A 27,994-nucleotide genomic window follows, 5' to 3' on the forward strand; every position below is an offset into this window, starting at 1 on the left:
AATTAAGACATAAGTCATAGAATGACAAAATAAAAATGTGAAAATATGATCAACAACCTGAATTAATTGACATTGATGCCACATTTGTTGTCTGTACTTCCAAGCTTTATACAACATAACAGAGCAGCAAAAAGATGATGATTAAAAAATAACATATTTTTTGTTTTGCTAATTCATTGAAGTATTTTTAAAACTACAGTACTGAATGACATTATTTTCAAGTCCATAAATAATTCATATTTTTTGAAAGCTCTGTAAAATATCATCCTAAGTAGCACAATAACCACATGAAGTACATCCACATGAAGTACATCTTACCGTTTTGCATAGCGGGTAAACACTGCCATCTAGTGGCACAGAGGTGGAAATCATTTAAACGTCTACTTGCTTTCTTTCGTTTTTAAAGAGTTCACACACACTTTTATCAAACTAATGTTTTTATTTGTATTGAAGGTTACAGAGCATCTTTCTATCAAAACTTAAATATGAATTCAGTGGTGGTCTCCAAATGGTCTCTTGGTTGTACAGTAAATACATTATATTCATTAATGTCATTTTCTTAATTTACCCTATAACTCATAATGAACATTGAATTAACTTTACGTTATTTTAGAGGGTGTGACGCCTTCTGACTATGTGCCCTTGACATGTGACTGATTCAGTGGATCCATTTACACACTTTTACAATGAATTCCTCATATGATAACAGATGTTTGGTCCCAATAACACACTTACGTACTGTATGTCCATTTACGCTCATCAAACTCATCGCTGCTTCCAAATATACAATCACACATACGCAACAGTGCCAAATTGGGATGGCGACACAAAAAAACGGTCCGATTCTTTGGCGTAAATGTTACCAGGTTCATTCCATAATTTCAATTACATTCAGCGTGATTGTCTTTTGTTTTGTGTGTATTTTACAGAATGATTCGATGATGAGGGAACACGGAAGTTCATGACTGCCGTCGAGGCTCGAGAGTGTGTGTGTGTGTGTGTGTGTGGGGGGAGATGAGGCGTAGACGATGACGGGGGTTCGCGAGTCTACGATCGTTTTTTTCTGCCCTCAAAATTTCTGAAGTTGGCCGGCCTAATCTTCATCTCTGCAAATTCAATTGAGTGTTCGTGGCCCTTCCAGTGGAACCAGTTGATCCCCTGCAAAGAAATACACAATACAAATCGTGAGACATCTAACGCGGCGAGACTCGTCTTTCCTTAAACGGGACGTCCAACAATTCACAGACGTGGAAGGAATTCTACTGGAAAAAATCACCAAAGATGAGACGTAAACAGTTAAATATCATCCCTTCCCCGAGCGATAAAAAGGAATAATCTAAGGCCTTATGACATCAAATGTAACGTACCTTGCTGTGACTGTTGTCACCATATTTTCCCATGAGGTTGACACGATGACAGTTTTTATACCAAAAGGCACCTTTGTACGACAAGGCGCAGTTGGTGACGGCGATGTCGTTGTCGTTGTCGAAGGTGGAGAAGGGTCGACCCTGGTGGTACGTCATGGAGTCGCCTGGTGGAAATGTTTTTAAGAGCAAAGCTCAGAAAACACAGCTCATTAGTCAATTAAAGACTAATAAGTAGTGTCATGGAGGCTTTTCTTTAAGTGCGTTTAGTGTAGAGCTAAAGCCAGGGAGACAATTAGCTTAGCTTAGCATAAACAGCTATCCTGTCTAGGTCTAAAAGTAACAAAATCTCCCTACTAAAGCTCAATAACTACACTATCGCCCAGAAAACATGCCTTTACATCCCCAAAACCAATCAGGAATAGCTTCTCAACCACAAGACTTGTATGCCTATTCATGGTCTCCTTTGAAAGTTAGGAAGCTAAGGAATATGAATCCATTGTAAGTAAACCTATTTCTACCAACATTCCAGAGTAAATAAAGATGCAACAAAAGAACTCGCCGAGTAAATTGGGTGTCGTCAAATCAACCAAGACTAAAATGTTGAGGATTGTCACTTTAAAGTCTTAATCATTGAGCTTTAGAGGTGCTGGAAGGTTGATTTCCTTATTTTCAGACAGAACCAGGCTAGCTGTTTCCCCTTGTTTCCAGTCTTTAAGCTAAGCTAAGCTAACCGGCTGCTAATATTTACTGAGAGTGGTACCATTTTTGTCATCCAACAAAAAAAAAAAAAGCAAGCGTGTTTGCCCCAAAAAGGTCAGACTGATCCTTTAGAGTAACACCTACCTGCTGTTCCACTATACGCCCCTATGTAGACTTTATAGCGCGTTTTTGGCTCTGCAATCGTGAGCTTGTCGTACTGAGCGTAGGCCGATTCCCCGTTGTCCCTCATGTCCACTCGCAGCTCATAATGGCCAGAATTCGTGATTTTATGGAGGTTGGAGAGACCTGTAATAATTGAACATGTGTGAGTTGGGCAGAGGGGCTGACGTAAGACAGAGAAAGAGGAGGCGAAGAGCTCTTACCCAGCCAGAACTCATCGTTCTTGTTTCCGAAGCCAGCGGTGTAGTTCTTCCAATTCCTGAAGAATTCCAACTTTCCATTCTGGCGTCTGAGGAAAACCTGAAGAGCACAGAGTGTCAACAACAGCTTCGCAGTAATTAAAACAGGTTTACGGATTCCAGAAGGTTGATCCACTCACCAACCATCCTCCGCCATCAGTGGTCATGTCACAGTAGACCTGGATGGGCTGGCTCTCCTCTCCTCCCACGTAGGTGGTGTACAGACCAGAGGTCGTCTCTCCGTTCAGTAAGATCTGAGCACAGTCCTTAGGGCGCCTGTACAACTGTCCAACTAGAAGCACACATTAAAAAGACATCAGCTCAGAGGCCTCGGCTGCTTTATCTTCCAGACAGCACATCAGGACCTTGGAAAGAAAAGTAAAGAAAGGAAAAACAAAAAGGCTTTTCCATCGCGAGCAGCTCAGACAGAATGAAAAATAAGCACAGGTGGAATATCACATTAAAGGAAAGGAATTTGCTTTGGAAGAAGTCAAATATTTCTATCGAGCATCTGGACAAATCACCAGCTTTCAAAAAGAAATAAAAGTACCGGCAAGTTAACGCTGCTTTTTTTAGGTGCATGCACACAAATAAATAAAAACACTAAAATGTGTGTTCTTGCATGTGTTTCCATCCTCACTAGTAGTGAAGACGGTGGTCACGTGACGACTCCTCCGGTCTCCAGCGATGGTCTGAAGTCTCACGTTGTACTCGGTGGAGCCGGTCAGCTGAGCCATGCTGTAGGAGGACGCCGTCGGGCTGAGCACCACTTCCTGAATCCAGGAACGTGCATATATAACGAGACAACAAGACATTTACAAAGAGCAAAACCACACTGGAGGGTTAACCACCACATGTGCACGTTTGGCATGATTGGTAATTTGTTTCTTATACCGACTTTTTCATTTGACACGTCATTGACTACATCTCAGAGGTAAATATTGTACTTTTTACCATGATAATATTTATGTACTAAATTGGCAGTTGGTGCCCAAAAAGTGGGCTATGGGAAAAAAATCTAACTTAGAAAACAATAAAATAAAAACACGTGAACACCGTAAAACTGATTCTTTTTGAGTGTCCTGCATTCAAAAGCAGATTTCAGATGTCTGAGTTTCCTTGAATGCACCAAAAAAATAAAGTTTTTATTTGATAAGTGATTCCTTGACGGTGTAAACAGAGAACAATGACTGCCAAGAAGTTATATAAAACAGGACGGCATGCTTTTGGAAAATTGTCGTCAGTAAGCATGAATTCACGCAGTCTGTGTTTTTTGGGGATTTAAAGAAAAAAAACAGCAGTGATTGGACTCATGCGGCGGATGTACGTACCCTGATTGTACCATCAGCTGTGGAGAAGGTGAGCGTGTAACCGGTCACAGCAGCCTGCGGAGGTTTCCACGTGAGAGTCGCACTGTCGGTTTGAATGTTTACAGCCGTCAGATCACGAGGAGGATCCACATCTGAAAAATACAGCAACACACTGTAGATTCATCATTACTGAAAATACACAAGAATCAATACAAACATTGAGTTTCAGGGCTTTCCTCTCTCTCTCTTTCTATGAGCCTACCGGTGGTGAAGTCAGTAACAGCAGAGTCGCTCTTCTGAGCTTCCTTCATAGCATGTACTCCAACTGTGTAGTGTGTTCCTGGAACCAAGGAGCCCATCTCAAACTCCACCGTGTTCCCAGAAACATGCTCCACCATATGGGACACTGTAAGGCAGGACACACCCACCAATCAATTAACCAAATGTCACAGTATCAAAGCAAAATGTGTCAATCACACACACTTTGATACACCTTGAAATAAAAACTCTTTCACTTGTGTTCTGTACATGTATATTCTCGGTTCAACCTGCTTACTTTCTCCATTCAAGTCCATTCAAAATCAACCAGGATTGAAATCTTAAGGAGTGCACCTTTAAGGGTTAATGCAGATAATACATATAACAAAGAGAACCCACCTGTATCAGCGGTGTAAGTAATGACGTAGCCATCAACAGTGGCCACAGACGGCTGCCACACCAACAGGGCTGAGATGTCGGTGACATTAGCTGCAGTCAGACCCTGAGGTCTGTCCAGAGCTGGAGGACACACAAACGGGGACAATTCAATTTACTAGGAACCGACTCCAACGTCAGTACGAGTCAGGGAGGACTGACACAGACGTGTTGTATAATAGAAGAGGAGGAGGAGGAGGAGGAAGAAGAAGAAGAAAGCCAACCTGTGATTACAGTGTCGGTGCTGGGGTCACTTTCCTCAAGACCCTTCACAGCACTCACAGTCACGCTGTACATCTTTCCGGGGGTCATGTCGGGCAGCAAAGCCTCAAACACGTCGCCGTCCACGGTCATGATCAGTGGGCTTCCTGTGGAGGAGAACGGAGTCAAATATGGACCCTGCACTAAAAAACACATATTGTACATTTTATTTGACGATTTATCTGCAAGTTCACTCCATAAACAACTCTTGTATAGTTTCTGATTTTAGTTTGATATACAGTTTATCTCTTATTTTTTTTACTTTCTCAATTTACAGCATATGTACTTATTTCTGTCCTTGTGATGCTGTAACAACCAATTATACAATTATATATTTGATCATTTCATATTTGACTTTTCAGTTTGATTAAACTAAAACATATTTAGCAAATTCAACTCCAGCTGAACTATGTAAGTAAATTAAAATGTGGAAATAAACCAGCAGCCTATCTATGGCAACACAACAACGGATTGACCTCCTACCTCCTTCAAAGGGCACATAGGTGATGCGGTAGTTATCCACTGGAGAGCGAGGCATGGACCAGTGAACCACAGCCGAGGACTCCATCACTTCAGAGAAGCTGAGTCCTCTTGGAGTGCTCAGGCCTAGTAAAGTATATATGCACAGGACAACAAAAAAAAGGTGAGTTAAAGTGAAGAAAACATGTCCAATAACATCGCAAGAAAAGAAGACGCTCGGAGGATCCATCAGAGTCAGACATGGAGTGAAGCCTAGACCAGAGGGATGAAGAGGATTAGTGGGACTTCAGTTCTCATCTCTCCCAAAAAGCTTAGTTGTTAGTTTTAAACTCCACACTTTGCTGTGTTTTTTTTTTACATATACATATACCTGTCTGAGCAACCCCAGTGATAGGTAGGGAGCGTTGGTCCAACGTGACGCCATAGAGCTCGATTTCATACTCGGTGCCGCTCATGAGTCCGGTTAAAACCTTGGTTCGCTCAACGCCGCGGACGCTGTACTCTCGAGGGTGAGCTAATCTTTTGCCGTCTCTTATTTTGATCACGAATCGGTCGAACAAGTCTTCGTCGGCCGTCCACGACAGACGGAAACCGTCGGCCGTGATGTCCGAGACAAAGAGATGCTCCACCTCCAGCTCAGCCTCTGGTTAGACAAGGAAAACATAAACGTTGCAGTGGGATTTGGTGTTTTTTTCCCCCCCCCCCCCCGGCAATATTCATCAACTTCTGAAGAAGAATGGAAGAAGTCAGGAAACAGGTTTTTCCAGGCGGCAGCCACCTCTCCACATCTGCCATGCTCAGGCGTCCGTTAGTGTAAATCAGTTAAAAAAAAACACACGGCACACGGGCGACGAAGGTTTGGTGGATTAAAAAGTCAAGATGCTTTTTGTAAATGTTTATTTACGTCACATTCCTTAAAAAGGCTCTGAGGGCTCTGTTGGGACGGATTTCGTCAAACGCCGGTTGAGACGAGGTCCCCATGCGTCTTCGAGGCATTCAGTGCATTCAAAGACAATGAAACAAATGAGATTAGAAGTTAAATCAACTGACATTTCATGCTCAGAATGTCTTGTTGATTTATCAGTGTTTTCCAGCGTCTGATCATTTAGTTTTTTTTTTTTCTTTAAAACCCGATTGATGAACCCAGCATGGAGAAGGAAAAGGGTAGCAGCTTGGTGAAAGTAACTTTAAAGTCCACAGACGTATACGTGTGGCGCCAATCAGAAATATGAAGGAAAACACATTTTAAAATATGAACACAAGCAAAATTGCTTGTTCATATTTTGGGAGGTACAGGAAGAAACGGGGAGGGAGGGAGCTTCACGTCTCGTCCTCCCGGTGACGAAGCAAACGCTTAAAAGTAAAGAAGAGTGAGATCGTTCTGGAAAAAGAGTCGTTTGTTATAAATCAGAGGTTAGGTCACAGAACCGAGCCGCAGCCTCACCATCCAAACATGGCGGTGAGCAAACTTTGTATGACATCTTTTATTTTAAATGATCAAACAAAGAGCATGAATTTCAAAGCTATTCATAGACCAGCCAGGGTGTGATGGTGAAACTTCAGTTTTTGGATCACATATTTACAGTAGTCGACAGGGTTTTTTTTAGTAAGAGGAGGGGCCTTGCGGTGCACTGTGAGTGGTACCTGTCACAGCCACTGTAGTCAGAGGCCGAGAGAGAAGCCCCGACTCTGACACCCCGGTCAGCCTGACCTCATAGCCTATGCCGGTGATGAGGCCCCAGATGTCCAGGTGACTTTGGTTTCCCGGCACAGTGAACTCCTGAGGCTCCAGCAGCCAGCCAGAGTCAGTCACCACTATGTGAAAACGGCGGAAGCCGCCACTAGAGGGCGCTAATTCCTCCGGCTGCTGCTGCTGCCGCTGCTTCACCTCCCACGACACACGGAAGCCGTAGGGAGTTATGTTGGAAATGGTCAAGTTTTCCACTTTAGGCAAAGGAGCTGGAGAGGAGTGGGTTTGATTTTTTTTTTTTGTTGAAGTGTGTGGGAGGGGGAACAAGATGCCGTCAGGAGGATAATGTGTGCAAAGATTGCAAAAGCATGTCATAAAATCTGTTCCTCCTGTGAGGCAAAACGATGGGAACATCTGATCTGAATATAATATTAGTAGAATATGGATGTAACCTCTCTTTCATAATGCCACATTTTGAAGCTTGGATTTAATATCTGGAGCCACAAAACCAAAGCAAGAACGAGGATGTTACGAATCTCAAGATTTGAAGGCAGAAAAGTGACTTTTGAAGTCAACGCGGGCATCTACTGGTCATTAGTGGAACTGCATCTTAACACGATTTCGGCTTTAGGTTTTAGCCCTAATCATCACCTGATGTCTTCTACTGACGTTTGCACTTTAAAAGCAAAGTTTAATCAATGCCGGCTCTTTATCCAGAGGTGGAACGTAATGAAGAACATTTACTCAAGTACTGTACTTAAGTACAAGCTTGAGCTACTTCCACTTTACTTGAGTATTTCCACCTTTTGCTTCTTTATACTTCTACTCCACTACATTTATTTGACAGCTGTAACCCAATAACATAATATATACTGTATTATTTAAAAATGGGACATACTGCCAAATGACTGGTATATTTTAATGCTCATACTTTTGTACTTTTTAAATCAGGATAATAGAGTATTTATACACATATTATACTACTACTTTTACGTAAAGTAAATTATCTGAGTACTTCCGCCACCATCTTTATCATATTTACTGACACAGCAGCCAATTTTAACGAAATAAAAAAAATCTACAGTATATGAAAACTAACAATTTCTGTCAAAGCTTATAGCGAAAGATTTTTTGCTTCCTAACAGAAATAAATATTAATATTATTTGGGGTTATTAATTCAAATTATCTCATGCATATGCTAACAATATGTGCTCATGATGCATGTCAAATTTGCTCTTATATCAACTTATAACAATATTTATTCTCTGCAGTTATTCTGGTATGTTAAGCTGATAGCAGGAGACACATTTCCCCAAAAGCTACTTTTGGTGCAAAACCATTTTTTTACAGACGACTACAAGAGACGCGAGTTTAAGACATGAGTAAAATACGTAGTACCTGTGACGCCGTGGGCTAACACAGAGGGAGTGTGGCGCCCGTGAGAGATGCCGTACAGTTCAATATCATAGCCCGTGGCGTCCATCAGGTTAGAGACGGTAAAGTTACGGGCGTCACCGGGCAGTCTGAACTCCAGCGTATCAGACTGCTGCTCGGGGTCACTGACCCGGACAACAAAGCCATCAAAGTGGCCCGACACAGCGCTCCAGGACAAGCTGAGGTTATGTGGGCTCACAGATGAAGCAGCTATGGGCCCCAACTGTGGGACATCCTCTGAACAGAAAAAAAGAACACGGCTTTTCAGTTATGTTGCGCTGTGGTTGAATCACAATGTGGCTGCAGTGCCGGTAAAAAACAAAAGAAAATGCACGTTAATGCGATACCTGTTGTAGCTACGTCAAACAGGGGCTGTGTGTTGCGGCCCCCGGCGCTGGCGTACAGCTTTATGCTGTAGCTTGTGCGCGCTTTGAGGCCGGCCATGACCGTGGAGCGCGCGTCTCCTGGCAGAGCGCGCCCCATCGCCTGCGAGGGCAACGCAGACTCTCTGACTTCTACTATAAAGTTATCAAAAGCCTTCTCTCCTGTCCGCCACGACAGAGAGAATCTGTCTGAGGTAATGTTAGAGACAACTAGCCTGGACAAATCAGGCTCTTCAGCTACAAGGGGGGAGGAGAGAAAAATATAAAATATGTTGATTTGTGGACATAGAAAGCTTGTATTTGTCTCTGTGTATACAGGCCCGAGCCGAATCTACAGCGCAGATAACACATCTGATAATAGGTGATCCTATTCTTTGTAATACACAAAATCAAAATACCTGTTGATGCAACAATACTGAGAGCGCTTGTTCGGGATCCCTTGTACACCCCATAGACGTAGGCTACATAGTCAGTGCTGGGCCTGAGCCCGGTTACGTCGCGGGACTTTACACCGCGGGACACGTTATATTCCTTTTGCTCCGTCAGCCAATCGGAATCAATTATCTCCAGGATAAAACCATCAAATTCTCCTTCAGTGCCGTTCCAGAAGATTGAAAAGCTCTCTGACGTTAAGTTTGAGATATATAGTTTGCCAACTACTGGTTGATTCACTAAAGAGAGAAATCATTATTAGAGTTTCATTAATAAAAGACAATTTGCAGAACACATTCTAAAAGAGGTAATAAATTACTGGTAGCTCATTGGTTTGATTTATCACATCAAAATGTGTTACAGGACACTCACCGCCACCCACTTGCAATTCCTGATAGTCTGAGTAGCTTAAAAGATTAAATACATGCAGATATTTAACTTGGCAGCTTGACTTTTAAACAAATTATGCCTAATGCTTTTATTTAAAAAAAAAAAAAAGGTGAAAATAGCTGAAGATTACTGGCCTGCAAGTGTTTATATTAATGTGAAAATGCAGCAAAGGAAGAAATATAATCGTATAAAAAATATCTCTTTCATGCGTGTGGAGGGAGATCTGATCGTGCAGTTGATCTGAGATAAATTCTGCAAACTGTTGCACCGGAGTGATCCAAAGCAGAAAAGGAAACTTATAAAAACATATTTCCTACATGCGATGACAAAGCCAGTGGCTTGCAAAACATGCAGCAGATAAATTAGGCATCATTCAGACGTAGAACAAGGTGGCGTTACTGTAAACCTCACATCATATTATCAGCTTTTTACCTTGATAACGACAAGAAGGTTTAATCATTTGCCACCTAGCAGTTCAAAAGGAAATGAGGATATTTACTTTGAATCAGAATCGACAAACTGATCTCACACAAGCTAACGGAGCTCAATTGTCACAAAAAATAAATAAATCAAAACGTGTGAGCAGCACATCCACGAGCAAATGATCCCTCAAGGTTAATCAATTATTCACTGAATGAGTGTTGATGGGATGAAATGAGATGGTCACGCTGTCGTGGTGTGACTGGGCGTGAAAGTAGGTGAAAAGTTATTGGTTTTGCTTTTGCAATCATTGCAGCACATCAGCGTCAAACCTCAACCACGATGCAGGGGATGGTAGAGGGGGAGGAGGGGCTTCATGCACTTCGGTAACTGGGATGGAGGGAGCGGTTCGGGGTAAGGGTGAACATTTGAGGGGCGTTTGCTTTGTTCAGTGATGCGGCACGAGTCCTCATCACCCTGCCCTCTCTCAGCTGGACAGAAACAGTGGCTGGAGGGTAAAGAATGGTTCACGGCATGTCGGTTAAGTCGGACAGTGACGACAAAAACAGAAATGAGGTTATTGTGTCGTTCTCGTTTTCATGCAGCGTGGACGCTCCACTGTGAGTGGGGACAGCAGAGGTTCGAGTGTCTGTGTGTGCTTCGCAGACACTCGACTGAAATGGAAAGTTGTGAATCAAAAAGGGAAAGAAAGTTTAAAGAGTTAAGAGGCCAAAAGAAAAACAAAAAACAAAACGCTGCAACGCTGCGAGTTGCAGGTACCTGTGGTGGCTTCAGTGTACACGGGTTCAAGGAAGGAGCCCTGATACATCCCAAACAGGCCAACCATGTAGCTGGTGTTGGGATTCAGCCCGGAGATGCCGAGGCTGAAAGCGTCTCCGGACAGACTGAGGTTCTGGCTCTCTTCGAAATTGTCCAAGTTTGTTACCTCAATGACAAAGCTGTCAAATTCCCCCCCGGTGGGGCTCCAGGACGCGGTGAAGCCGTCCCATGTAATGTCAGAGGTGGTGAGGTTCACCACCATGGGCTTCAGCTCCTCTGGTAGACAGACAGATCAGAGTGGGGGGGTCAACTGAATGGATAGATGGACTGTAAAAAATGACTCTCGCATAACCTTTCACAATATTCATGAGAAGTTGGGCCACAGTGAGAGAAAAATTAATCTCAGAATTCAGGATTAAAGACGAACTATTCTGAAAAAAAAGTCATAATTCTGAAGAAAAAAAAAGGAATAAAATTTCGGGAATTCACATGGAAATTTATGAGAAAAAGTCATAATATTTTATAAAATTTTTTTTTAATCTTGAAATATTATGACTTTAATCTTGAAAAATAAAGACTTTTTTCTCAAAATATTTTGACTTAAATATGAAATAAATGTATTTGCGGCCCTATGCTCTGCCGTAAATCAGAGGTAAAGCAAAGGAACATTCGGGATGAAAGAGGGTGACGGGTTGTGATGAATGCCTACAAAAAGAGAAAACATTTGCTCCATGTACCTGTAGTAGCAAAAACTTTGAGAGGTAAAGATCGCTTCCCTTCCACCAGCCCTTGCAATGTGATATGATATCGTGTGGAGGGGGACAAACCCTCTATTTCAGTGTCCCTCACACTTCCTGGTAGTGTGGTCACATGCTCTTGTGACGGAGCACTGAGCTCCACCAAAAAGCTATCGAACGCCTCGTCAGGCGCCGACCAAGCCAGGCCCACGCTGGTGGAGGTGACGTGGACCGTGAGGTCCCCCAATACGTCCAGGCTCGAGCTTTCAGGCTCGGCACCGGAGCTCGTGGCACCAGTATCGGGCGTGTTTAGAGGACGGAGGGGATCTGGGCTTTGAGCTGCTCCGATATCCAGAGCGGTTGTCGGGGCATCTTTGATGCTCAGCGTAAGAACATCTGGAGAGGTAGGCTTGGGTGCTAATGTGAATAAAAGCAGGTTAATGAATGAATTTGTCACCAGATCTGTTGATGACTGAAAAAACAAACCTGTGAAGAAGAAGCTGGGTTAAAATAAGAACAACATATCGTAAAGTTCAACTAAAATAATTCTGTCCGTGACAACCGGAACTCTCTTATTTTCTCGTCTCTTGTCATCCCAGTTATTTCCAGGACCGCAGACTTTATCATCAAGCAACAGCTCGGGCATTAATGGCGCTAGAGGCAGCGCCATTAATTGTTGAAGCCTTTTGAGTAGTCCACCAGAGTGGAAGTACACAGTCGTCTTCAAATAGATGGTGAAGCCATGCACAGCCATTTAAAGTTGCTGCTGTTCTAAGGAAGTTCCGAGTCACTGTTCTTTTGTCATGCGAGTGACATACGTTGTAATTTTGCTGGAGGATCATTTTATTCTGAAATGGAGAGGATGAATGATGCAGATGGAATTAGCTTTCAGAGAGCAAAAGTATTGCTTTTAAAAGCTCAAATGCAGGAGGAAATCGGGACAGACGGCATCTGAACTGTAGATCTCTTCTTGTATTTGAATTCTAGGAAGCAACATTCTGCTGCTGTACTGAAGCCTCGTGAGATGACAGGTGGGATGAGGTCAGATGAGTTGTGTCTGTTAGGTTTGCCTTCATTCTGTCATGCATGATGGAAGGTATGATCTCAATGAGGAAAATACCAGCATGCAAATCACACCGCTAAACAACTATCCGTCCTCTATGCAAAACAGAAAACGGGACAAAGTGTCCCTAATAAACTAAAAGACGAGCTTATACCTGTGACTGCAACAGCTTCAAGTAGCGCAGATCTTTGGCTACCGGTAATTCCATAAAGTTTTATTTGATACTCTGTCGATGCATTCAGGCCCTGGATTCTAGAGCCAGTGGCATCTCCAGGAAGTTGGGCCTCTCTCGCATCCCATAATCGCTGAGTGTCTTTACATTCTACTGTCAAACTATCATAGACGCCGTGAGCCTTTAGTTTCCACGTGAGGTCAAATCCATCAGGCGTGACGCCCGAGATTGTCAGCTCCCCGAGCTCATCCTCAGGCTCCGTCCCGACTGAGAACTGGGACTCGGAGGGGTCTAAATACGCGAAGCTAATGACATTGTCCTCCGAGCCTGTGGCAGTCGTTAGCTCACGGTCGTCTGAGTCAGCTAAATAAAACGTGAAAGAGGCTACAAGAAAAAACAAAAAAGGCACAAATCAAGAACGCATCATTTAGGTGTAAGTGCATCTCATTTTCTTGGTGTTCGTTGGCAGCAAAGTCTTCAAATCTGTGGCGTTCATCCATTTATAATATACACTTAAAAAAACACTCAAATCCAAACAATTGAACAGAAAAAGGTCGTTTTCATTCATCTAATGCTCTGAAGAAATTCTGACAGCATATTTTGCACGACAAATCTGTTTTTATCCTCCTTTGCGAGACATGTGTTCTAATTTCCGAGATTATATTGTGGTGAAATGGTTCCCTACCCACCTGTGGATGCAGATAAGGTGACAGGTGCGCTCCTCTTGAAGCCCCTCTCTGCAGCCAGAGTGAGGGTGTAGCTCACTCCGGGAGTCAGGTCGGACAAGACGTAGCTAGACGCCGTGGGCGGGATCTCCACCTCCCCGACCTGTCCGTCCCTGGAGACGTACACCAGCCGGTAGGCGCCGACCTTGGCCCGAGGTTTCCGCCACCTGACGGTGAGGGAAGTCTCTGTGGACGCCATTTCTTCCAAATCTCTGGGAGGATCGATATCTGACAAAGAAGAGGAATTGTCTCACTTCTGTTGCATGGCTCAACACAAATCAGAAATCACTTCCACCCCCACAGTTAGTTTCATTTTGTCACCCAATTTGTATCAACAAACATGTCCGGCTGTGTGCGTATGAAGGGGCGTGAGGGACAGCGTCTCTCACCAGTTGCAGCATTTGTAGTAGCAGGGAGGCTCTCTCTCTCGTTCTTCACGGCAGTCACACCAATCCCGTACTCTGTCCCCGGGTTTAGCCCTGCAGCACAGAGGGATAGAAGGAAAATTACCCCGTGGGATGACTAACGCAAGTCACCTGTGCTCGCACTTAATATACGTTTGAGCCTTACCAGTGATGGTAGCCTTCGTGGTGTCTCCCGGTCCTCGTGGGAACAGCTCCTCACCGTGAGTCGCTCCGGAGATGGGACTGTATTTCACCAGATAGCTGCCAACATCCGCTTGACTGTTGGTCCACTCCAGAGTGATGCTGTCGTCCGTCTGGGACACAGCCAGCAGGTCCACGGGGGCGTCCAGGGCTAACGGAGGTAAATACATTTATCATCACATCGGGAGAAATATTGTTTCTGCTCACAAACATTGAAATTGGGCCACTGCAGATTGCAGTATGCAAACAGATGTATGCATAACAATCAATCAAACTGTAGTTGTGTGGCACCTTTCATAGAAATGAGTGCAGTTCAAAAGGGTTTCACAGATGACAGGCAAGCCAAAAATAAGACCGAGAAAACAACAGATAAATCAAAAGAATCAAATATAAGTAAAAGATAAATAATAACAATTTGAGATATACCAAAGTATCCCAAAATAAATATGAATACTGTAAAAAATATCCATACTAGTATGTTCTGCAATACAGCATTGTCCCATGAAAAGACAAACATCCCTTTGGTTCCTATCGAAGTGGTAAATCTCTAGTAATTTTGTTTAAAAAGATCAGTAGTTTACTAAAACAGCTGGTCAACGTGGTTTTTAATCAAATGCCACTCAAAAAGGAGGAAATGGGGCATTTGTTGGGGACTATTTTCAGCGGCGGATTAATCCACACGTGGAGCTCTAGTGAGTAATTGTGGCAGCAGGACGGTGAATGTGGGATTAAGTTAAAATGAACTACAGTGTGTGTTGTCATAATGAAAGAACATGTCACCCAGTGCAACAATGTGGCTCATTGAAGTGTTTTTAATCGTTTTTGGACAATAATGGAGCTCTAATACACAGAGGGAGAAGATATATCAGGCTTTGATACACATACTTGTTGGTAGGATACAATTATAGATAAGAATAACATAAAATATCACCATAACTTCAGTATTCCCCACAACATTTTGACCTTGCATTATGTTTGTCATGCGAACCGCCCATATAATTGCAGCTATAAAGTAATTTAAAATATAAATCCGCCATCACAAGCCTACCTGTAGTGAATGTGGCGACGGCAGGGTCACTGGTGAGCCCTCCGCTCCTGGAGACGAGCGACACCTTGTACTCGGTGTCTGGCCTCAGACCGTCGATGTTGTGCTGCTTGTCCGGGGGGGAAATCTCCACTCTGGTTTCATCCGAGGGGTCGGCGCTGGGCCCGTAAAACATGGTGAGTCTGTCGGTGGGAGACGCCGGCTGAGACCAGCCGACCAGAGCAGAGGAGTCCGTCACGTCCTTCACCTCCACCTGCTGGGGGCCGTCGATCTCTAAGGGTGGGAGGCAAGGGTGAGTCAGAAATGAGTGGGACATCGAGGGAGAGAAAAGGGCCGACTCACTATATATAGTTTCTTATCTGTAGTATGTGAGCCATTAGGGCCATAACTAATTACTACTTTCAATGTGATTTACAGACCTGTATTACACCGGAGGATGAATTGTAATAACTGATAATCCGCTGACTTTTTATCTAACACCATCTTCAGGTCCACATTTTCCTATTTTATCCAATACTTTGGTTTATGATGATAATACCTACAAAACGATCGACATTTCCCATCAGCCTCAGTTGTACTGCGCTTTTTACTTTCTGATCTTTAGCAAATGTCTGCATGCTAACAGGCTAAACCAAGATGGGGAACGCGATAAACATTAGAATAGGTACAAATCAGCATTGTCATTGTGAGCATATTAGCATGCTGACGTTAGCATTTAATTCAGAGCATCACTGTTTTTAAGTACAGCCTCACAGAGTCACTGTGAAGATGAGACACAAAAAAGTTACTGCTCCTGAAAGATTGTTGCACAAAACCTTTTACACTTCGATTTGAGTGTGGAGTAAACAAACAAGATACTTTGATAGTTAACATGTTAAATTGGACGCTTTAGAGGTGCTGTTTCTCTTTGCTTCAAGTCTTAATGCTAAGCTAAGCTAAGATGATCAGCTTCACATTTAGCAGACTGACATGAGAGCGGTATCGAGCTAATTTTCAGAAAGCAACTAAGTGTATTTCCCAAAACGTTGCACTATTCCTTTACAGTTCTTCAGCAGAGAAAAGTCTCAACTTTAAAAAAAAGATTGTTATTCTGCCTGTGGAGGAATGATTTATCTTCTAATAGCGACATTCACAAATCAAATCAGGACAAAGTCTCAGTCTGCATTGGTGTGAGACCAAACATTAACACTCCTGCTATGTTTTTTTGACCCTTTATGCATAAAAACAGCTCCTATAAAGCTGAACTTGGCTCTCTCATAATACAAAGCAATAACTTGGATCAACAAGGAAAAAGGCTATAGTGAAATATAATGTGGTTCCCTTTCACTCTACACTACTACTTGACAAACCTCCTGTGTTTACATGTGGAGACGACGTCTTTTCTCCATGTTAAAGCACCTCTGGTGGTAAAAAGGGTACGAAAGTTTTAAATGTACTTCTATCATTCATCCCTGGAAACCACGTTTAGTTTTCAACCTACACAAATAAATGACGTCAGAAATGACGTCTTTTCCATGCACAATGAAACTTGTTTGGCCCGGCCTGCCGTATCGATTGCACGAGCAACTGGAGGCATGTCGACAGCGTAATGTATGGAGTAGCGCCGCAATAAAAAGCTGAGAGCAAGATTTAGTGAAAGTGAAAAAACCCTGTAATGTGGTCATGCTAGGGTGAGACTCAATGTGTCATGAGTTATTACTCTTCTCTGTTAGATGGAACTAAGGAGAGCCAGCAGGGATTTCCGGTTATCACTCTTCTCTTCATTATGGTATTTCACTCTGACATTAATGTATTTTTTTTTTCACTGCTCAACTGAAGTGAAGGTTTTTTTTGTATCCTCCCAAACTGGTAATAGCTGCCAGACAGAGCAGGAACATGACATAATCGTAGCATCTGAACTTTTCTTAGGTTGAAACTGGATATTTTTAAACATCTATGATCTCACCGGGTCAGTCTATTTAATCCAAAGTGCTGAGAAAAGGTTTGTTTGCAACCGGGAGACTCACTGGTAGTGACTTTTTTGGATGTTGGGGGACCTCTGGTGTTGTTCTTGACGATGCTAACAGACACTTCGTACTCCTGTCCCGGTCCAAGGCCTGACTGGTGAAACTGGTTTTGAGAAGGTGGAAGGGTGCTCAACACTTTTCCGTTTTCTTCTTTCTGCAAGGACAGAAAAAAACGAATGTAAAATATCCTGTTGAGGACGTGAGACCAGATCACTGCGAGAAAATAAGTAAGCTAACATCCAGCCGGTCTGTATTTAGATTTCTGGCATTTGATAGAAAAAACATTTTTAGGCTTACTTTCTTTGTTGTCGAGGTTTAGTAGAAACAACCAAAAGCATTCTTATATCCGTCTGTAAATTTGAAGCTCGAGCCGGCAGACTGTTAGCTTAGCTTAGCATAAACACTGGAAACAAGTGGAAACCGCTAGCCTAGCTCTGTCCAAAGATATAAAGGAATTATCCCACCTTTACCTCTAAAGCTAAATCAAACCAATCCGTACAAAAACGGTGTCTTGTTATGGTTTCATTCATACAGAGCCGGGGTAGCTGTTTCCATCTGTTTCAAGTCTTTATGCTAAGCTAAGCTAACTGGCTGCTGCTTCATATTTAGTGTACAGACATGAGAGTGGTATCAATCTTCTCATCAAACTCTCTGTGTTTATGTCTGCAGCTGTCACAGGAAATGTGTGAGAGGACAGAGGGCCGTCGTGAAGTAAACTACATCACACGGCCCGTTATCAAAAAAAGGTCAAGAGAGGACATGCGTGTTTAAAAATGGATGAAAACTCTGCAGCATAATTTAATAAGGCCTCCGACTTATCAGCTGGCACAGTAATATATTTCCAAGTCATAACTGCCTCGGATTTACCCGCAGTGACATCCAGACCTCGCCCTCATTGAGGGTTTTTTTTTTTCCACATGTCAAAGCAATTTTAAATGCTTAGCACTGAAATAAATCCATGTTTCGCTGAGACTTCCAATAAGCTGGTACAGCTTTATCACCGCTCACTTTTTCCCCTGTCGCTTAATTAAAAACCCGGGCGAGCCTTCAAAAGAGTCGGGCAGACTGACCGTGTTGCGGAAATAGATCTCCCAGCCATCAAAGTGGATGTCCAGCTGGTCCCACATCACCTCCACCGAGGTCTCTCTCACTGATTTGAATATTAAACCCTCTGGCTTTGGAAGCTCTGGAGGGTCGGAAACAGAAATAATCATAGTCAGCTGAGCCACACCAACTTATTCTTCTATATTTATTCACATTAAACCAGCAGGAGGACGACTGTGACGTACCCGTGGCCACCCTCGCGCTGATAGGGACGCTCCTCTTGTTGCTCAGAACAGCGTAGACATTGATCAGGTACTCGATGCCGGGTTCAAGCTCTTTGACGGTGGCCGCCGTTTTGTCTCCTGTCACGGCGAACTCCAGTTGAAGACCATCAGGACCGGTGGGCACGTACGTCACGAGGTACTCTGTCACCAGCATCTCGTTGTCCCAGGACAGGTCCACCGTGTCAGCGGTGACGTCGCCGACAGTCAGGTCCTTTGGAGGAGACACTGGAGGGGGGGGGGGGGGAGCAAAGGGGTGTTTCCTTGTTACCTCAATCACCACACAGAGCTGATGCAAACTCCAGAGCCACATCTGGCTGTGGTGTAAAGAACTGCCAAAAACAATTGGAAACAAAGTGCACACAAGGGCAATACACGAACCAACAAACCTCTTTTATATTCACTGAAATAGATTCTCTCAAGATGAGTGAATTTTGAGAATAAGTGGACATTACATCACCCTGGTTTTGATTTTACGGTACAACTAGTTAACACATGGAAAGTTTCAGAATTTGTGAACTGCCAGATAATTTGTTTGTGTTTCTGCGGTGAATAAAACAGAGCTTCTTACCTTCTGAGCAGTCTTCTCCGATGTATCCTTCATCGCAGACGCACTGGCCGTTCACACAGCGGCCTTTGTCCAGGCAGCTGTTGAGGCAGCTCAGCACTGCGCAGCTTTCTCCTTCATATCCACTCTCACACGTGCACCTTCCTTCGACGCAGCGCCCCCTGTTGTTGCAGTTACCCGGACAGGCGTGCACAGAGCAGTCGTCTCCCGAGTAGCCTTCCCGACAGACGCACTTGCCGTCGACGCAGTGGCCCCGGGCCAGGCAGTCGTTGGGACACGCCTTCTGACCGCAGTCCTCTCCGGAGAAGCCCTCGTCGCAAACGCACTGCCCGTCGACGCATCGGCCGCGGTTTCGGCAGTTGCTGGGGCAGCTCAGCTCGCCGCAGTCCTCGCCGGTGAACCCCACGTGGCACACACAACGGCCCTCAATGCACTCGCCGCGGCCGTAGCAGTTCGAGGGGCAGGTCCTGATGCTGCAGTCCTCTCCGACAAAGCCCTCCTCGCACACGCACTGGCCGTTCACACAGCGCCCCCTGTGCAGGCAGTTGTTTGGGCAGGAAAGCTCAGCGCAATCTTCTCCCTGGAAGCCGACATCGCAGGCGCACTGCCCGTTTACGCACTGGCCTCTGTCGTTGCAGTTGTTCAGACACGCCAACTGGCTGCAGTCTGCGCCTTGATAGCCGATGTCGCAGATGCACATCCCGTTGAAGCACGTGCCCCTGTCGTTGCAGTCTTTGAGGCAGGTGAGCCGAGAGCAGTCGTCTCCGCTGAAGCCGGCGGCGCAGACGCACTTCCCATCCACGCAGTAACCGTTACCGTGGCAGTTGTTGGTGCAGGTGCGTTGTCCGCAGTCCTCCCCGGCGAACCCCTCGTCGCAGTAGCAGGTGCCGTTCTCGCAGCGTCCGCGGTCGTAGCAGTCTTTGGGGCAGATGAGTTCAGAGCAGTCGGAACCGGTCCAGGGTTCGTCACACAGGCAGTCTCCGTCTTCACAGCGACCGCGGCCAAGACAGTTGTTGAGGCACTTGGTCTGCGAACAGTCTTCGCCGAGGAAACCATCCGAGCAGATGCAAACCCCTCCGACACACTGGCCGTGTGCTCCGCAGTCCGCAAGGCAGACCTCGGTCGAGCAGTCTGCTCCGGTGAAGCCCTTGAAGCACTCACACTTTCCGTCAACGCAGCGGCCCCGGTTCTGGCAGTTACCGGGACAATCGGGTTTGGTGCAGTTGGGTCCCTTCCAGCCCGGCTCACATATGCAGCCACAGGTTTCAGCGCTGTAGTTTCCATGACCGTGGCAGTAAGGTTTAGTTCCCACCTCACCTTTGATAAGAAAGTAAAGACCAATGCAATTTTTACCAATTCAATTACAAAGTTTTGTTGAATATGCAATCAACTTGAGTTTCTGGAATTGAAGCAATAGCTTATTTGCTTTCTTGAGAGTTAGATGAGAAGACCACACTCAAATTAAAGGACAAGAGTGTAGGAATAAGTGACATCTAGTGGTGAGGATGCAGATTGCATCCAACTGAAATCCCCTCTGCTCACCTTTCCCTTTTCAAGGGTGTCGGAGAACTACGTTTGCATTTAAGTAATGAAGAAAGTAAAGCCAGTGTTTGGTTTTCCGTTCTGGCTTTAAATCGTAAAAAATCAAAGGGTAAAATGAAAAAGTGTATTTTATGGAGGGTTACCTGCAGGACTATTTCTTGGTTGGTTTTTTGTTCCAGGCGTTATGCTAAGCTAAGCTAATCAGCAGCTGGCTTTATATATCGATGGCGTCGATCTCCTCCCTCTAACTCTCAGCAGGAAAGCGAATATCGTGTCTCCCGAATGTTAATCTCTTCCGTGACGAGTGCATCACTCAGAAACGGTCCAAAGCTTATTTTAGCAGACTTTTCACTTTCATTGATATGCAGCAACTGTATCTCATGGCATTTGAGCCAAATAAAGGCCCTTTCAAACTGGAGAGTATTACACCCCCGCACTGGATTCCTGAACTCCCCAACAGATGACTGGAACAGATGTGCTGTGTGATATTCTTAACGTAGCACTTTCCAATGCAGTTTGAGAGAAACAAAGGATTATTTTACTTGCTGTAAGCTACATACCAGACAAAAGCACGACAGACAAAACGACACCTACCCGTGACCTGTGCACCGCAGCAGGGCCCGTCACCGGTGCACTGATCCCTAAGTGCTGAAATTTCTCCTTCAAGCATCTCCAGTCGGCTCATGAGGTCTTTCAGGCCGGGTAGGTCTGCGGCGCAACCGCAGGCCTGCCGAGGTACGTTGATGCGGTGGGTGAAGACGATCTGGTTCTCCCCGTCGACCGTGTGCTCGGCGATGTGCTCGCCCGAGGAGACCGCTGCATCTTTAGGACGGAGCTGCGTGCTCCCTGGAGCGTCCAGGTCCACCGAGCACAGGGCACTGGCGGGAACATTGATGTTGTAGACGTGGTTGAACACCACGGGATGGTCCGCGCTCGGCAGCGTGACGTTATGTTCTTGAGAGGGCTCCAGAGTCTGTCGTCGATGCCGGAGGATTTGCTTAACGAGACCAGCGTTTGATAAACTGAGCAAAGCGGTCAGGAGGAGGCAGCTCAGGACGCCCCGTGCACCCATGTTAGATGTGGGACGTGGAATTAGTGAAATAAATATCCGTTTGAACCTCTGAATGAAGGCCAATCCTTATTTCAAGGGAGGGTTCTGGAAAAGCAGAATGAAAGTATTTCATCACACAAATGTAAAGCTGCAACGATTAGTCAATTATTCGATAAATAATTGGCAAAACCAACCGTCAGATCCAACAACTGACCAACTCCTTGAAGAAAGCAGTAAGATGTTTCAATATCATCCGATACCAGTGAGTTAAAAAAACAAAAATATCTATTATAACACAGGAAGGTCTGAAAACATATTAAGGATTTTTACACTCAGGAACAACACTTCACTTGCTACCTGATGTTTACATCCTGGCTGATTTCGAGGTAAGCGATCATTTTTTTCCGCAGCTGATGGAAGAAGCCAACAAGTGAGCCAATAGTCGAATAGTTTTGGAATAGATATGCTTTGTTTTTATGGGTCACAAGCCAAAAAACACTGTTTAAGACAAATGAGTCCAGTTATGAACCCAATGGTCTGGTAATGGCAGCATTCATTCATTAAGTCTTAAGTGTGAGAAGAAACCCACACAAACATGTGAAGTGTCTGAGAATTATTCACCCGCAGTTGCTAAACAATCAATTATATGAAGCTATGATGTTTTTTTAATCCACTTTTTCCAGAGATATTACTGCACTTTTCTAATTCCCACTGCAACGCTGCAACAAATGTGTTCATTGGAACAAACAGCAGATGTCAGTCAGAGGAACCAGGAGTCCCTTCACACTATTCAAACTGACTCCAGGCTTTTTCTGTGGCCCACCCACAGAGACTTTATTTTTTGTGCGAGTCAGTCTGATTATTATTTACAGTTTGTGCTACATTTCTAACTGACAACAGAATACCGCAAGCCACCATGGGTGCAGGAGTTCGCTGTATAAAAGAAGCTGTTAAAAACCAAAGAATCCACAGCTGCGCCGGCACGTCAAGCTCTTTCGTAGTGCACATATATGAAAAGTCTCAGCTGTTTTACATGAAATACTATATAGAACGTATAAGACAGAGCATATCCCATACGCAGGACCTCCTTCTCGCCCACGATGACTTCATCAGCTGGACACTAAGAAGGCTATAATTTGTGGGAGCCAGACGAGAAGTAATGACAAGCTTCTTCCTCAGCGTGGGAAAGCCTGCCTGGATTACTCAGTGTTGAGTTTCCGAAGGGTCCGAGTAAGCATACTGAAAATCGATAGAATAGGCCAACAGACTAACTGACATACTGTATCTGTGCCCCTGAGGTTCACATGCACGTCTGCTGCTATGTCTGGGAGGCTGCGAACTCCATACGCCTATAAAAAGGAGGTTTGCATCTCTGTCAGTGTTGCATGATTGGGTTCAGATTTTTTGGATTGGTAGCATCTGACAGAAGCTCGCACATTCAATCAAATGAAAAATGACTTCCAGAAGTGAATTGTTCATGCGGTGATAGCTACGAAAAGACATGTGGTGCTCTTGGATTTAGTTTCTCATGAAGACTTCTGGAAACTATTTGTTCAGACAATACTGATACTCGGCTATCAGGTGACGAAAAAGTAGATATTTAACAAAAGGATGTCAAAATGCAAAACACAGAAGGCAGTAAACGTTTGACACACAAAGAAGCCTAAACATACGAGATCCCGAGCAGGACCAGAAACTATAGTACGAATGAAAAACAATAACACGCAAAAATACACACATTTTGCCTCCCTCTGCATTCTCAATATTAAACCCGCTGCTTGTCTACCTTTGACCCGACACCACGGGGTTAATGCAGCGTTCATGACATAGAGCTGTCGTAATTACACGTTTCTGAGATTGTTATAACGTCTGACTTCAAGTTGAAACGGACAACAATGGGAATCTCTACCATCCATCCCATTTGACATGAATGCTGCAAAATGCAAAAACAAAACTCTGAATATCTTCTAGAATATCAGAATCTAAATAGACTTTTAAATAACAAAACTACAGTCACAAGGTCCGTGATCGATGGGCAGATTGAAACTGTGTGTATTCATCTTTTGTTCCAAAATATGAAGGAGCTCTTCACAGGTAGTGATGAATTTTTCCTGCTAAAGATTTATATTTGGGGAAAAGCACTAAAACAGATTAAAAAGCAGGAATCAACAGTTCATAATGTGACACGTTTCGGGCTATTGGCCAACAGTCTTTGCAAAGAGTCCAACAAGCTGACAGGACATTTTGTGGTTTCATGCAGATTAATTGATTATATTTGGACGACAGGCTGCATGATTTGTCCCCTAAATCAAACAAATACTTTCCATTACTGTCACCACAGTGCCTCTTAACCCCTCTCATCAATCCTCTTTCCTCTCCTTTCTCGGCCTGACCTTTGACCTTTTCTTTCTCCTCACCGGGGTGAAGTTTTGCACCCCGCCACCTAAGACACAGATGTAAACCTGAGCTTGAGTTTCACAAGTCCTCGCACATCTGGCGAGTGGTGGGATAAAAGGTAGGTTGTGGCCGGTGTTGTAAATCAGGAAAACCCAAGTCTGTCAATATGTTTCTGATCTCCTTCCAGACAACTTTACAAGACACAGAGAGTGATAATTTGCAGGTCTTGGAGGTAAAGAATGAATCCTATAAAAAAAAATCCTCAGCACACGCTTCAGCTGAAGATGCTCAAAAGTGGCTCCGTGTAGCTTTTCTATGCATTTTTAAATTCATCAAATAGGATTCATATACAGAGTTTCATACTGTAGCCATAATGCTTACAGTTAAAAAGCCAAGTTAACGTCTTTTAAAGTAGACTAGGAGTTGACCGAGGACATCTCATGTGACTACGGGGACATGGGAAGACAATTTGGAGAGAGATTGAAATAAATATAACCTGTTCACTAAGCTATAATCCAGAATTGCTGTAGCTTTGGTACTCGTCCCTCATGCTGGCAGAGAGAAGGGAACTTTTCCGCGTGGAAAAGAGAAACTGGGAATGTTGGCCCCGGACTGCCGACATCTGTTTTGCTTAGTCAAAGAAACAAAAAAAGAAAGAAGGCGCTGTTGTTCTTGTTTGGTTTCCAGACAAAAAAGAGAAAGTGTGACATGCATGCGTCGTCTCTGATCATCTTTGTGCCAATCAGCCGGCTGAAGAGCCGCTCCTGGTGACGAGACGCAGACGAGGTCGTCTTCGTTTCACATCCATGGAAGCAGCACAAGTGCACCACGTCTGGAGTCTGGACGCACTCATGGAAAACATTTGTGGCCGACGGCGGCGTGTCAGGACTCAGCGCAGTGAACATTAATCTGGTGCATCTGCTCGTTTGATCATCTGTGATATTTTAGCTTTTTTTCATTTATTTGTATTTGTCTGATTCTCACGGCACAGCTGGAAATCATCTCAAGAAAAGCTAATTGGGCCTCGTTACTGCAGCAGGTACGACAATAGCAGAAATCGTAACACCTCATTAGCATATTGCACATTTTCCCCGCTGCTGAACAGATGAAGTGTTCCTTTAAGAATAATAAACCTGAGCTTTATGTGTTCCCATGTGAGCCGGAACAGGATGCAGGCTTCACTTTCAATTTGCAATCATCGGGTCTCTCCTCAGTCGAGGAGAAAGAGCTTAAAGATTTGTAAAAAGAGACTTGTTTTTCTTTCTTTCATGGAAAATTAAACAATTTTCATAGTCTGCTATTTGTTTCAGTCATTTTTCAAGCCAAACATCTGCTGGTTTCAGCTATTCAAATGTGATGAGTTGCTTTCTTAAACTGAATATCTTTAGATTTTGGACAAATCAAACTATTATAATATGTAACCTTAGCTTTTTACAGTTTTCCGATTAAACACCGATTAAAGGTGCCCTGTGGAGTTTTCTTTTAAACATACAAAAGTTAATATCCAGCGATCCTTGAGGTCATTCTCTTATAATTTCATTACAGCACTTTTACTTCTGTTTACATCCATGTTTACTAGCTTGCGGTCTTCTTCTTCCCGGTCTCTGTTGGCACATTGCACCGTACTTTGACGTGTCACAGTTTGGATCAGAGGAATAATGGGAGACCATTGGTCGGACTGTGCATCGCGTTACCGGCACGAGATAAACAAAAACAAGGACCTCCTCACGAGGAAACAGCTCTATAGCACTACGAGAGGTCTTAGACTCCACAGGGAACTTTTAATCTGCTGAGAAAATAATCGGTAAATTAAACGTTACTGAAAAGTTGCAGCTTGCGTTTATAGCTGTAACGCTCATTTTAAAGTAAGCAAAAAGGTGAATTTATAAACTGAAGTATTGGATAAATGTACATTTTGCAGCTCTAGTATTTTTGTTTTCTGAGCATTTAATGCCAGTAGGTAGCGCTGAGCAATTAATCCAAATGTTATTGAAACCGCAATATGACCTAATGCCATTTTAAAAACCGCAGGAGGCACAATGTTGCTTAAATATTGTTATATATAATGTTGTTCTATAGTCGTGCTGCAGAGATGTACACATCACATTCAACATGAGATCCACGCAAGAAAATCAACTTCATGTTTTTCAATGAAAAGAATATGACGTGTGCAGCGTTTGAGCCAAAGACAAATATCCCTTTGGGGACAATAAAATATAGCGTATCGTAATGTATAAAATTAGATAAACAATATTAAATGATCTTTCCCTTTAATATTATATATATCGCAACTGCAATATGCAGCCAAATATTCGCAATTTGATATATATTTGTTTGTAATGTTTCAGCCTTATCAGTAGAATATCAGAAGATATTCCTGCACTCGTTAACGACCAAGAAAATAAGAGCAGACTTTAATAACCCAGAAATTGAACTAATTACAAAAGAGCAGTCTAATCGCCCTCCTGATCAACACACCTGATTCAAGACGATAAGACACAGAACCTGCACATCATCCTCAAATATACTTATTAAAGTATTCTGCACTTTAAAATGATATCTAATGTTATTTCAGATTGTCTGACTGAGGACAAAGAGCGACATGGATTATTGGACGAGTGAGCCCGTCACACCACATCCTCATTAACCCACACAAGCTCTGTCGCTCAGCTGACCCTGGAGTCCAACACATTTTCACATAACATGCTAAAGAAGTGTGATGCTGAGTTATGATCGACCCCTGGCTCTTTGAGTGCACAGAGGTCACGCAGAGGGAAAGTGTCTGGACGAGCCCTGGGGGTGGGGTGGGGGTGGGGGGGGCTCAGGCTATTAAACCCGCTGTGTCCCTCCGACTGCATGGTTTGTTTCACAGAGACACCTTTCTCTCCCTCTGCTGCATGGACACATCCCAGGACGGCCAGCAGCACATAGCAGAGAGGCTGTAAAACATCCTCACACTGAAAAGCTGCAGATACGAGTCGTGGGGATGAAACTAAATGATTATAATCTTCCTCAGCTGAAAACATTCAGAAGCTAAAACTACCAAAAGCCAGACTTTGATTTCAATTAAGCAGAGCTAATGGACTGCATGGATGAAGTCTTTTTTTTTTTTTTCATCCTTGCCCACACTGGCAGACGCTGCCGTCCACTTTTCCCTTTAATTTAATCTCCATGATGGAAAGATGACACACAATGAAAACAGAAATGCATTGCAGAAGCTAATGTGATGAATCACCAGGCTGCAAAGCTGCAACCAGGGAAAGCAGATACTTGCACACAATGTTTGCCTCCATACACAAACACACACACAGATGGACAGTTTATTTTTATTTTTTGGAGTATTGATCTACAACCTGACAAAAATCGGCGAAAATCTTTTTGGCAGGAAGCGTGCTGGCTGCTGATCAAAGCTTCCACATGTTCTACTCCCTCAGCAGTCAGTCATCTCTGATCCTGCATTGGCTGCTGTGTGTGTGTGTGTGTGTGTGTGTGTGTGAGTGAGGAAGAAGTTGCAGTATAATCTAAAAATGTACTTCCAACGAGCTAGAATCAACGCCTTCTGGCGTCGTAGTAACCTGCGCTAGACTGCTAAAGAAAGCCACTATTGCATACACCTCTCATATGGAAACCATAATTCAAGAAAAATGCACAGGAAAAGTCAAGAAAATGGACATGAATTCCAAGGAAATGTCTATAAATATACAGAAATATATCTTCCTACCTGTCACAAGCACTTGCAGGTCGGATGAGGCGCTCCTCCGAGTCCTCACGCATCCATTGAGGCCAAAACAAATTGATGCTTTGCTCCGTTGTGACAACTGCAGCCTCTCCAGCAAGGTAGCAGCTCTGTCAGTCAGTCCTCCCTCAGCCAGCTACCTTATCGCTCCTTCACAGCTCAGACTGGAGTTCAGCTCTTTTACTGACAGACAGAGAGAGCGAGAGAGAGAGAGAGGGAGAGAGTGTGAGTAAATGTCTTTTTAAAGTGTGAGGAATAGTTTA

General features: G+C 43.9%; 1 protein-coding gene across 3 annotated transcripts; it reads right to left on the reverse strand.

The window, feature by feature from the left end:
- On the reverse strand, nucleotides 1–27,994 carry tnca (tenascin Ca). Of its 3 annotated transcripts, XM_079179389.1 has the most exons (29): nucleotides 27,717–27,994; nucleotides 21,142–21,703; nucleotides 19,009–20,322; nucleotides 18,402–18,665; nucleotides 18,183–18,298; nucleotides 17,113–17,266; nucleotides 15,110–15,379; nucleotides 14,027–14,212; nucleotides 13,846–13,935; nucleotides 13,421–13,684; nucleotides 12,714–13,115; nucleotides 11,497–11,913; nucleotides 10,760–11,035; nucleotides 9,136–9,408; nucleotides 8,702–8,974; nucleotides 8,319–8,591; nucleotides 6,874–7,188; nucleotides 5,600–5,872; nucleotides 5,233–5,355; nucleotides 4,713–4,856; nucleotides 4,453–4,572; nucleotides 4,058–4,201; nucleotides 3,817–3,947; nucleotides 3,126–3,258; nucleotides 2,626–2,777; nucleotides 2,450–2,546; nucleotides 2,211–2,372; nucleotides 1,368–1,531; nucleotides 1–1,158 (listed from the first exon to the last, which is right to left on the reverse strand). In XM_079179389.1, the coding sequence occupies exons 2-29, from the start codon at nucleotides 21,617–21,619 to the stop codon at nucleotides 1,048–1,050; spliced, it is 7,119 nt and encodes a 2,372-aa protein (XP_079035515.1). In that variant the 5' UTR covers nucleotides 21,620–21,703; nucleotides 27,717–27,994; the 3' UTR covers nucleotides 1–1,047. The 3 variants fall into 3 exon arrangements, with proteins under 3 accessions (XP_079035515.1, XP_079035513.1, XP_079035514.1); XM_079179387.1 differs by lacking the exons at nucleotides 6,874–7,188; nucleotides 8,319–8,591; nucleotides 8,702–8,974; ... (1 more) ...; nucleotides 11,497–11,913; nucleotides 12,714–13,115; XM_079179388.1 differs by lacking the exons at nucleotides 4,058–4,201; nucleotides 6,874–7,188; nucleotides 8,319–8,591; ... (2 more) ...; nucleotides 11,497–11,913; nucleotides 12,714–13,115.

Source organism: Pholis gunnellus (genome assembly GCF_910591455.1).
Source record: "Pholis gunnellus genome assembly, chromosome: 18".
NCBI classification, from domain to species: Eukaryota; Metazoa; Chordata; class Actinopteri; order Perciformes; family Pholidae; genus Pholis; species Pholis gunnellus.